This window comes from Culex quinquefasciatus, chromosome 1 (assembly GCF_015732765.1).
Source record: "Culex quinquefasciatus strain JHB chromosome 1, VPISU_Cqui_1.0_pri_paternal, whole genome shotgun sequence".
NCBI classification, from domain to species: Eukaryota; Metazoa; Arthropoda; class Insecta; order Diptera; family Culicidae; genus Culex; species Culex quinquefasciatus.
The window spans coordinates 123121298-123133541 of record NC_051861.1 but is presented as its reverse complement, the minus strand read 5'-3'; the positions used below and the strand labels follow the sequence as shown (position 1 = coordinate 123133541).

At 37.6% G+C, this 12244-nt stretch overlaps 1 protein-coding gene across 4 annotated transcripts in view; it reads left to right on the top strand.

Annotated features, from left to right (window-relative positions):
- Positions 1-12244, top strand: part of LOC6038321 (plexin-A2) — an 82999-nt gene that overhangs the window by 60964 nt on the left and 9791 nt on the right. For all 4 annotated transcript variants that reach the window (XM_038250924.1, XM_038251021.1, XM_038250867.1 and 1 more), the window contains 3 exons: positions 731-2405; positions 7077-7616; positions 11614-12214. In XM_038250924.1, the coding sequence (XP_038106852.1) occupies positions 731-2405; positions 7077-7616; positions 11614-12214 (2816 nt within the window). The remainder of the gene's footprint in view (positions 1-730; positions 2406-7076; positions 7617-11613; positions 12215-12244) is intronic.

Below are 12244 nucleotides of genomic sequence, written 5' to 3'. Positions count from 1 at the left end.
ATTCTCAAAATTCTCAAAATTCTCAAAATTCTCAAAATTGTCAAAATTGTCAAAATTGTCAAAATTGTCAAAATTGACAAAATTGACAAAATTGTCAAAATTTTCAAAATATTCCAAATTGTCAAAATTGGCAAAATTGGCAAAATTTGCAAAAATTGACAAATATATCAACACTGACAAAATTGTCAAAATTGTCAAAATTGTCAAAATTGTCAAAATTGTCAATATTGTCAAAATTGTCAAAATTGTAAAAAATGTCAAAATTGTCAAAATTGTGAAAATTGTGAAAATTGTCAAAATTGTCAAAATTTGACAGCATTGTCAAAATTGTCAAAATTGCCAAATTGTCAAAATTGTCAAAATTGACAAAATTGTCAAAATTGTCAAAATTGTCGAAGTTGTCAAAATTGTCAAAATTGTCAAAATTTTCAAAATTTACAAAATTTACAAAATTTACAAAATTTACAAAATTTACAAAATTTACAAAATATAAATAATTGTCAAAATTGTCAAAATTTTCATAATTGACAAAATTGTCAAAATTGTCAAAATTGTCAAATTGTCGAAATTTTCAAAATTGACAAAATTATTTATACTTACACTTAGCACAGAAAACTTGTGAACGACAATTATTGTGGTACAAATAATGACTCGACATTCTGACATTCCTTACTATTACTGATTTGGCCTCAATTTGACTCATTTCTAATCAATCTTTTTCACCTTGCAGGTCTACGTCGGCGCGGTCAACAAGCTGTACCAGATCTCGCCCGATCTGAACATCCTGGCCGCCGTCACGACGGGCCCGCACAACGACTCGAACGAGTGCTCGATCCTGGAGTGCCCCTCCGACGTGGTCCGCCGGCCGACGGACAACTGGAACAAGGTGCTGCTGATCGACTCGTCCGCGCCGAACCTGATCGTGTGCGGGTCGCTCTTCCAGGGCGTGTGCCAAATCCGGTCGCTCCAGAACATCAGCGTCGTCGAGCACCGCGTCCAGGAGGCGGTCGTGGCGAACGTGGCCAACGCCAGTACGGTGGCGTTCATTGCGCCGGGGCCGCCGGTGCCGTCGGAGAACAACGTGATGTACGTCGGGGTCACGTTCACGGGGAATTCTCCGTATCGGAGCGAAATTCCGGCGGTGGCGTCGCGAAGTTTAGCGCGGGACAAGATGTTCCAGATCGCGTCGGCGGCCGTCACGACGGGGACGAGGATCTTTGTCAATTCGTACGCGCGGGAGTCGTTCTTGATCAATTACGTGTACGGGTTCAGCTCGGAACGGTTCTCGTACTTCCTGACGACGCAGTACAAGAGCTCGGCGCACAACACGCCGAAGGAACTCATCACGAAGCTGGTGAGGATCTGCCAGGACGACTCCAACTACTACTCGTACACGGAGATTCCGGTGGACTGCATCAGCGAGAGCACCAAGTTCAACATCGTGAACGCGGCCCACGTGGGGAAACCCGGTCCGGATCTGGCGGAGAACCTCGGCATCACCACCGAGGACGACGTCCTGTTTGCGGTGTTCTCCGAGAGTCACGACTCCAAGAATGCCAACAAGTCGGCGATGTGCGTGTACTCGTTGAAGGCCATCCGGCGCAAGTTCATGCAGAACATCAAGTCCTGCTTCAACGGCGTCGGTCAACGAGGGCTGGACTACATCTCGATCAACATGCCGTGCGTGCCCACCAAACTCCAGACCATCAGCGAAGATTTCTGCGGCCTCGACGTCAACTCCCCGCTCGGCGGCGAACAAGCCATCGCCTCAATCCCCGTACTCCTCTCGGAACTGCGCATGACCTCGATAGCCGTCACGACAACCTCAAACTTCACCGTCGTCTTCATCGGCACCCTCACCGGCCAGCTCAAAAAGGTCGTCGTAGAATCATCCTCCTCCGCCCAGCAGTACGCCCTCATGAACGTCGACGTCGGTTCGCGCATCCAGCCGGACATGTTCCTCGACACGTCCAAGTTCGACCTGTACCTAATGTCGCGCCACAAACTCTTCAAGATCAAAGTGTACGACTGCTCGGTCTACACGACCTGCACGGCCTGCCTCTCAGCCCGCGATCCCTTCTGCGGGTGGTGCTCCCTGGAGAACAAGTGCAGCCCCAAGTCCGAGTGCACGGACAACATCCGCGATCCCCTCTCCTGGTTGAGCTACAAGTCCGGCAAGTGCACCACCATCACCAGCGTTAGCCCGAGTCAGCTGCAGCGGACGACGGCGCGGACGCTCGAGCTGATGATTGAGAATTTGCCAAATTTGAAGGAGCCGCTCGTGTGTGCGTTTACCTTCGCCAACATGGAGAAGCCGATCATCACGAACGCGACCAAGAAGCGGAACGGGGTGAACTGTACGACGCCGAGGACGGATCTGCTGCCGCAGATTGGATACGGGAAGAGTGAGTAGAATTATTGGTGTTAAATTTACACTTTCCTTTTTTATGATTTATCTATTTTCCCAATTAACTTACTTTTTAGTTACCAAAATCCATCATTGTAAGTTTTAGTAAATTTATAATAAATTCTCAATAATTAAAATTCCCTCAAAATATTAACACAAATAATTTTTTTTTTCAATGGAATACTTTAACTCAAACCACTTACAAAAAAATAATCTGGGCAAGACAGTGAGCAAGAGAGCAACTCTCGTTTTAATTATCACCTTTCTCTGCGCTTCTGTTCTCCGAAGAGATATTAAGGCCGTTGCAAATATTTTTCAAAGTTTGTGCCCCCCCCCCCCCCTTGTTCAAAATTGATCAGAAAAATCAGGGGGCAAATTTTTTTTATTTTTTCAAAAAGCTTCTAAATTTCAAAGAAAATTTAAGTCCAATTAACTGAAAACAATCTAAAACGATTTTTATGCACTGATAATCATATTTAGCATGCTTGGGCCGGATTAAACATGTTTTGAATTTTTATGAACTTCCAACATTTTTCGTCAATACTCAGATATTTTGGAAACTAATGATGGCAAACAGCTGGACAGGTGTATAATGCATTTTAAACACTTTTTTCATTCAAATGGTAACACCATGGCTCGAAAATACAATTTTTAAACTTTTTAATTTTTTGCCCCCCGTCGACTTAAGTCAGAGTCGAGGGACATCAACTTCAAAAAATATTTGCAACGGTCAACCTTAGAAAATCATACATATTTATTCGAATTCTGAAATTTTGTGTTAAAATTACTTATTTTTTAAGTTACCAAAATCCAACATTCTTCTTAGTTTTAGAAAATTTATAATAAATTATCAATGATTTCCCTCAAAAATGTAACACAAATTTGTTAGTTTCAATGCAATGCTTCAACTCAAACCATTTATGAAGCATTCTTCGAGACAAGACAGTGAGCAAGAGAGCAACTCTCTTTCCTTAAGTTTTGTCATTTTCGCTTGTGTTTCTAAAGCCAAATTTTTTTTTTTCAAACGATTTTGATTGTTTTAATTTTTTAAGGAAGATATGCGTAAATAAGATAAATATTTTGAAAAGCTGAAAAAAATCCTCCAATTTTCTCTCTGAGACTTTGAAATTTGGACAATAAGGTAGTTTCTGAGAGACAGCGTCACAAAAATTCGAATCGATGAAAATGAGTTTTTCTTGGAAACTATTAATGTGACTTTCAATGATAAAAATTAGAACTTTGTGATTTTTTTCTAATATTTTTCAATAATTTTAAAAATATGTGTGTGTGTAAATTTTTAAATTCCTTCAAAATGAGAAGTAAAAGAGGATGAGGAAAATTATAAATTTAATTTTTTTTTTCAAAAGGATCGGAAAATTTCACAAAAGTTTTTTCTTAACATTAAGACCGAAACAATAGTTTTCGAGATATCGACAGTAGAAAATGTCAGCCTAATTAGGCGAAACTTGTTTAAATGGATTCAAATTCTTTGTGAGGCTGTATCTCAGAAATGAATTGTCGGATTTCTTAAGTCTCAGAGAGAATTAGAGAGAGAGAGAGAGAGAATGGGAGAGAGAGAGAGAAAGGGAGAGAGAGAGAGAGAGAGAGAAAGGGAGAGAGAGAGAGAGAGAGAGAGAGAGAGAGAGAGAAAGGAGAGAGAGAGAGAGAGAGAGAGAGAAAGGGAGAGAGAGAGAGAGAGAGAGAGAGAGAGAGAGAGAGAGAGAGAGAGAGAGAGAGAGAGAGAGAGAGAGAGAGAGAGAGAGAGAGAGAGAGAGAGAGAGAGAGAGAGAGAGAGAGAGAGAGAGAGAGAGAGAGAGAGAGAGAGAGAGAGAGAGAGAAAGGGAGAGAGAGAGAAAGGGAAAGAGAGAGAGAAAGGGAGAGAGAGAGAGAGAAAGTGTGAGAGAGAGATAAAGTGAGAGAGGGAGAGAGAGAGAGAGATAAAGTGAGAGAGGGAGAGAGAGAGAGATAAAGTGAGAGAGGGAGAGAGAGAGAGAGATAAAGAGAGAGAGAGAGAGAGATAAAGTGAGAGAGGGAGAGAGAGAGAGAGAGATAAAGTGAGAGAGAGAGAGAGAGAGAGAGATAAAGTGAGAGAGGGAGAGAGAGAGATAAAGTGAAAGAGAGAGAGATAAAGTGAGAGAGAGATAAAGTGTATGTGTGAGAGAGAGAGATAAAGTGTGAGAGAGATAAAGTGTGTGTGTGTGAGAGAGAGAGAGAGAGAGATAGTGAGCGAGAGAGAGAGATAGTGAGCGAGAGAGAGAGATAGTGAGCGAGAGAGAGAGATAGTGAGCGAGAGAGAGAGATAGTGAGCGAGAGAGAGAGATAGTGAGCGAGAGAGAGAGATAGTGAGCGAGAGAGAGATAGAGCGAGAGAGAGATAGTGAGCGAGAGAGAGATAGTGAGCGAGAGAGAGAGATAGTGAGCGAGAGAGAGAGATAGTGAGCGAGAGAGAGAGATAGTGAGCGAGAGAGAGAGATAGTGAGCGAGAGAGAGAGAGTGAGCGAGAGAGAGAGAGAGAGAGAGAGAGAGAGAGAGAGAGAGAGAGAGAGAGAGAGAGAGAGAGAGAGAGAGAGAGAGAGAGAGAGAGAGAGATAGTGAGCGAGAGCGAGAGAGAGAGAGAGAGAGAGAGAGAGAGAGAGAGAGAGAGAGAGAGAGAGAGAGAGAGAGAGAGAGAGAGAGAGAGAGAGAGAGAGAGAGAGAGAGAGAGAGCGAGATAGTGAGCGAGAGCGAGAGAGAGAGAGAGAGAGAGAGAGAGAGAGATAGTGAGCGAGAGAGAGAGATAGTGAGCGAGAGAGAGAGATAGTGAGCGAGAGAGAGAGAGAGATAGAGATAGAGAGAGAGAGAGATAGAGATAGAGAGAGAGAGAGAGAGAGAGAGAGAGAGAGAGAGAGAGAGAGAGAGAGAGAGAGAGAGAGAGAGAGAGAGAGAGAAATAGATGGAAGAGAGAGAGAGAGAGAGAGAGAGAGAAATAGATGGAAGAGAGAGAGAGAGAAATAGATAGAAGAGAAAACGAGAGAAGAGAGGGAATGAGATACAAGAGAGGGTGAGAGATTCAAGAGAGAGAGAGAGAAAAGGTATAAAGTGAGAAAAGGACGAGGGAATCATCGAAAAAATAGTTTTTTTTAGTTATATTATTCATGACATTGAGTAAATAATGAGGGCGATGGGAATTTTCTTTACAGTTAATTCTCAAAAAATTAGGTGCAAAAAACTTATTGTCTAAAATTTCAACTTAATTGGTACATGATTTGAAACTTTACAGGAAGAAAAAAAAGAAAAATTAATGACATTTTTAATTTTACCACAGAACGAACCTTTGAAGTATTTTCTCCTTTACTGAGCAACAAGAAAGCATCGCTCGATGAATCTTCAGAAAAAATCGAAAAAGATGATGTTACGATTTTTTTAAGACAGCTCAACCTCGCACTCTGCAGGCGAAAGACCAATTTTGGAGAGCAATTAGATCTGATTATACTTTGATAAATATCAGAGAGATTTTAAAATATTCAAATTATTAAACATAAAAAAAATTACTTATTGCTTTTTTTTGGGTCGGAGAGAAAAGTTGGCTAGTGAAGGATTTAATATTAATTTAAACTCTTCCCTGCCAAGATTTGAATAATTTTGTTTTTAAACGTTTTGCTCAACACAGTTAAAACATGGTATTTTTTATGTCAGAAAAGTGTGTAACCTTACCTTTTAAAACATGTAAATTTACCATGATTTCATTGTAAATCGACTTTTCATCCTTTATTGAAGTAATATTACATCTTTTTTATTTTATACATCACCGTACCGTCATCAGGGGTCAGATTGGGTCATACGAAAATTTGTAAATTTGACCCCTGATGACGGTAATATTTCATTTTCACATTTTTTTATTATTTAGTAAAAATGTTTAACTCTTCAGTTTACTACGCAATAACATTTAAAGCTAGTAAATAATCGAGTTTGAAAATAAAGGATTTGCTGATTATTTATTAAAATAAAGGACTTTTAAATTGTCAAGGTCAAGGTTAGTAAGTCAATCGAAAAATGAAAATAGTTTTTATTGGGTGTATCAAAGTTCATCTTAAAAGCATCGACAAATCTAAATGTCCCTTTTCTTTTCCCATATCTTTAAATTTCAAACCAATCAAGATTACATTTGAGTACAAACTTTTCACCACACACGCTCTCAGCCCTCCTAATCGCAAGCTATCGCGCTCGCGTTAATATTTCCCAATAAATGTGGAGGGGAAAAAAAGACCTGTCCAACATATTTTTTTTTTCCTTCTCCCGCACCCCATTATCGGTTCCGCGGTCACTCTCGCCACTCCTAGTTACAGTAACAGGGACGAAGTTTTGAAAGTCGTGGGTGTTGGTTGGTGGTTGTGGGTGCGAGAATGGAAATCGATGTCCATTAGTGCTGATTTGGCTTTGGCGTAAAAGTTTCGGCCATCCTTTTAGGGGGTGAGAACGAGCCAAGCGCAAAATATAGAAAAAAAGGGGTGGCGATTAGTTCGATTAGGATTTTGGTGGGTGGGTGGCTGGGTTGTTGTTATCGGGGTGGTAATCTCCTGTACCACGATGGTTTGAGTAAATGTTTTTTTTTTGGGTGAGGAAAAACCGTTTCCGATATTAGACTGTTGAGTGCCGGATTATGACCACGTTCTCTTCCTCCTTCTTTTCAGACCACTTCAACGCGCAGCTCTCGATCAAGACGAGCCAGGGTCCGGACATTGTCTCGACCAAGTTCACCTTCTTCGACTGCAGCACGCACCTGTCCTGTACGCAGTGCGTTTCGTCCCAGTTCCCCTGTGACTGGTGCGTCGAAGCGCACCGGTGTACGCACGATACGGCGGAGAACTGCCGCAACGACATCCTGGTGACGGGCATCAGCCGGATCGGCCCCAGCTACCGGTCCGGGCCGGGCTTCTGTCCGACGATCAACGCGACCGGCGACGGGCCGGAAATACTCGTCCCCGCCGGGTCGAAAAAATCCGTCAAAGTGAAGGTGCATATCATCGGTCAATTCATCGTCCAGACCCGGTTCGTGTGTCAATTCAACGTCGAGGGCCGCGTTACGAGCGTCAACGCGCAGCTCCTGGGCGATACGATCTACTGTGATGCGATGGAGTTTGCGTACTCGGCCAAGACGCCGAAGCTGACGGCCACGTTCGCCGTCATATGGGGCGGCTCAAAGCCGCTCGACAATCCTAATAACATTCATGGTGAGTTGTTCGTTCTCTTTAAATTGCCCTTGAGTATTTTAACCCTCTACAGACCAACACCGCCTCATGGCGGGCTTCGATCTAAAAATATACCATAAATCAATGTTTCAACCAATTTTCCATCTTCAAAAAGTATTGAAAAAAAAAGATCTCTTGAAATTTATGAAAATTTTACGTTTGGATGATTGACTTGTAATATTACCTAAAAAATGTGTAAAAATGTGAACCTGATGAATGTTCACCAGAAACTGATGAAAATTTATAATTTTCTGATGTAATATTACATTTTTTTTTACACAAAATCTGTCGCCTTTTCCTGATGAATATTACCATAATTTTTTTTCTGTGTGTATTATGAATTTGCTTATAATTTGTTCTCAGCAACCAGTGGTCTAATCTTCAATGTTTCTTAGACTTAGAAATAGTAGGAAATTTTCGGTACTTAAAAAAAAATATTTTGAGGAATGGATAAGCATGGACACTTTTTTAAAAAGCTAAAAAACGGAATTCATCGAACAAAATATAACTTTCAATGACTTTATTTTGAAAACGGTACACTTAATCGAAAAAAATGAAAAGTATTTTTCGATTGCAAATTCGATTTTACATAAATAATGAGAACAACAAATTTTAAATACTAGATTTCAATTTATACAAAAATTACTATTTTCAAAAAAAAATCGTCGGCAAAATTTTGGTCCTTACATTTGCATGACTTGAAACATGCGGAGTTTTGTCCCCTAAAAAATATTTTAAAAAAATCAAAAATTTATGAATACTTAATTTGAGAAAATTTTGAGGTTTTTTTGTGGAAAAAAGTTAATTAAAAAATCACCAGATTTTTTTTCCGTGTACCTATTTTTCCCGAAAAGTCCTCAACAATACCTTAAACTTTGCTGAAGACACCAAATCAATCAAAAAGATCCTTGAAAAGTTACAGATTTTCGCATATTTACGTACCATTTTTGTATGAACAGCTGCCAACATTGTATGGAGATTTTTATGGATGAACCAATGACACAATATGGCTTCTTTGATGATAGGGAAGGCCCCCAAAGAGTTAGAGCCAAATAAAAAAATAAAAAAAATAATTGCTCTTAGGCAGAAGAAGAATAACGGAACAAGATAAACGAAAAGTAAAAGACTAAACATTAAACTGGAAAAACGCATAAAACAATAGAAATAATATTTTTAGTAGAACAAAAAATGCTCGAAATGACCTCAAAAACACGGAAAAAAAAATTTTCGAAAAATTTTAATTCGTGGATTGACCATCAAATAATTTTTTTTTTGCAATTCCGTCGTGAAACTACTTACTTTTCCTGTCATTCTTGAACGACGAAACAGCCTACTTTTCTGTACCAAAAATAACAGAATCGAATAGCAACACTTTTCAAAATAAATGCTGAAAAGTTCTACTTTTCAGCACTCAAATGGGTGCTGAAAAGTTTAACTTTTCAGCACTTGTTTCGAAAAGTAACACTTTTCAACATTTTTTTGATTTAAACGATTTATTGACAAATACATCAAAATTTGACATAAAAATTCACTCAGTTTGTGTTTTTTGGAATTACAAAAAATGTTGTATGGAACTCGTTGCAAAACTTGATTTTTTCAGCACTCTTCGTATTTATCTAACTCGGTGAACCTCGTTGGATAAATGTACGACTCGTGCTGAAACAATCCTCTTTTTGCAACTTGTTGCATAAACTAATATTATTTATTTTTTATTCTGAAAAGGTTGTTTTTTTATTTAACAATTAACCTCTCGAATTCAAAATCAATTATTTAGGGAAAAAATCAATTTTACGGAAAAACTGTCTACAAAAATGTTCGTCATGAAAATAATTTTCACATATAGAATCTTTTGTCCAGAAGCAATCAAAAAGACATTTTAATGTTTCATACGCCTTTTTCAATTGTGAAGGTTTTCATGCTATTTCACTACAACAATAATCAAAATTTTCGCAAATTATCGTTGTTTTCAAAACTCTGCATCAAGAAAAAATTTATGAAATTTTAAATAAAATATTGAATATTAAGTGGCAAACGACCCAAACTAAGAAATTTATGTTTTATTTTAGTGTAAAATAATGATATTTTCCCAAAATACCTCTAATTTTCCAATAGAGAATCAACGTGAAATTTTGTACGGACTATTTACAATTATATTTATAAAAAACGAGTTTTTGAGAAAATACTCCAAAATACCGAATGCAGTAAAAATTCAACAACACAAACCCATATAACCAAAAATTAAAACTGTTTTTTTTTTTTTCAAAATTTCCTTAAAAAAATAATAATAAAAATATAGCACTGAAAAACTCATTATGGAAACTCATTGAATCATCTCTCGCCCAACAACTCCTAAAAGAAAAAAAATATCAAAAACAGGGTATTTCTTAAATTGACAATTTAAGTGTCTGAAATTTAATTTTCTGAAATTTTACGCTTTTAACTCGAAAACAGCGAAAAACTATTTTAGAAAATATATGTTGTTTAACTTGAACTTAACTACAAAAATCTGAAAATCTATAAATCTATAAAAATCTATATTTTTCGGAATTTTTTGACTATCAGCTCTCAAACATGCCAGATTAAAAAAATATATGCTTAGCATGCCGGCATCGATTTGTAATTAGTAATTACAAAAAATCCAAGAAGTGTAATAACTAATTACACTTATTGGCACTCTTTGGATTTTGACAAATTTCGAATTTTACCAAAGATCGGAAAAAACATAAATCTTTGTTAAACAAATATTTTAATCAATTTATTATTAATTTATAAAAAGTTTATTATCAAAACTTTAAAACTCCAGAGCGACCCAGCGTTTATAACTAAGTAACTAAAACTATAAAACATTTCGTGAAGCCTACTATTCAAAATATAGTTGATTTATTTTTATTTGAGATTTTTCATAAATACAAAATAATAGTTTTTTCTTTAAAATACGTAGTTTTTTTAGTTTTTTTTTAAATCAAACTTTGACTTACTTTGAGTGTTTTCAAAATCTTGTTAAAAAAATATTTTTGGAAACAAAACAATGGATTGAGATTTTTTGAAAAGGTTGCCAAGTGCTTTTTGGATGACCCCTTGTTCGAAAATAAGAATTCGAAACATAAAGTTGCATCTAAACAAACTAAAATTTAATGAAATGGAAAAATAATTATAGAAAATAAGGACTCATTCCTTTCTAAATTTCTCAAAAAGTAAAGGGCAAAAGGAATGATTAATACCTATTTCTAAATTTTTTTTATGCAAAAAAACCTTTAAAATTAGGAAAATGTATATTATTTATGATTTTTTTTTTTTTTCATTGATTGCAATTTTATTTCCACTGGAACATTCGAAATGTATCTTAAAGAAAGAATGTGCAATCTTATTCAAAATGACAAAAAATAATTAAAAAAAAAACTTGAAAGATATCATCAAAATGCCAATGAACATTAAATTTAATTAAATTTAAATTAATTAAATTTGTTGATTAAATTTGTTTTCTTTACAAATTTTCTCAAAAATCAGTGGATTCGAAATAGGAAGTGTTCTAATAATTACTCTGAAAAACTTGTAATTTTATATGATTCTATGATTTATTTTACAATTTTCTTGTAGATTTCAGATTGATTGATTGAAAATTTCAAATAATTTAAAAAGTGAATCATTGGAAATTGAGTCATCAAAGCAGCCGAGACTGTAAAGGCACGAACTTACAGAACAAAGTGTATGCTGAATTTTTCAGAACAGATTACATAACAATTATTTTTGCATTTGTAATTAGTAATTACAAACATCCAATTAATGTAATTACTAATTACACTTATTCGATGTTTGCACACTTAGGATTTTACCAAATTTCGAATGTTGTGACCAATGATCGGAAAAAGACATCAAGTTGTTAAATAAATATTTTTGAGTGAATTTATTGATAATAAAAAAAAAGTTTTTCTAATCAATTTCTAAACCCTTTTCTTCTTTCTCCCTTTCTCTTCCACAGTCGTAATTTATCGCTGTAAAGATATGTCCGATAGCTGTGGTGTTTGCTTGGCGTTAGATGAAAAGTATAAGTGTGGTTGGTGTTCGTCGTCCAATACGTGTGAGGTGGAGGATCAGTGCGGAATTAGCGGGAAGGTCGAGGGCATGGAGAAGAAGGACTGGCTGAACAACCAGCAGACGTGCCCCAACCCGGAGATTCATTCGTTCGACCCGAAGACGGGCCCGTGGGAGGGCGGAACTAACATTACGATCCGGGGCATCAATTTAGGCAAGAAGTTCGAGGACGTTTATGGAGGGATTAAGATTGCCGGAATCGATTGCATGCCGTACCGGGAATTGTACGTCCAGACGAAGGAGATTGTGTGTAAGGTGGATGGACCAGGGGTGAAGAGTCACCGTTCGGGGCGGGTCGTGGTACAGATTTCAGACTTTAGAGGCGAGTCAACGTATGATTTCGTGTTCGTCGATCCGGAAATTACGGACTTTGGGCCGAAGTTCGGACCGATCGCGGGCGGGACGATCATCAAGATCGTCGGCAAGGATCTCAACACCGGCAGCAGGGTGAAGGCGTACCTGGATCAGCACACGTGTGCGATTTTGAGGTTAGAATCACGCAATAATGAGATTTTGAA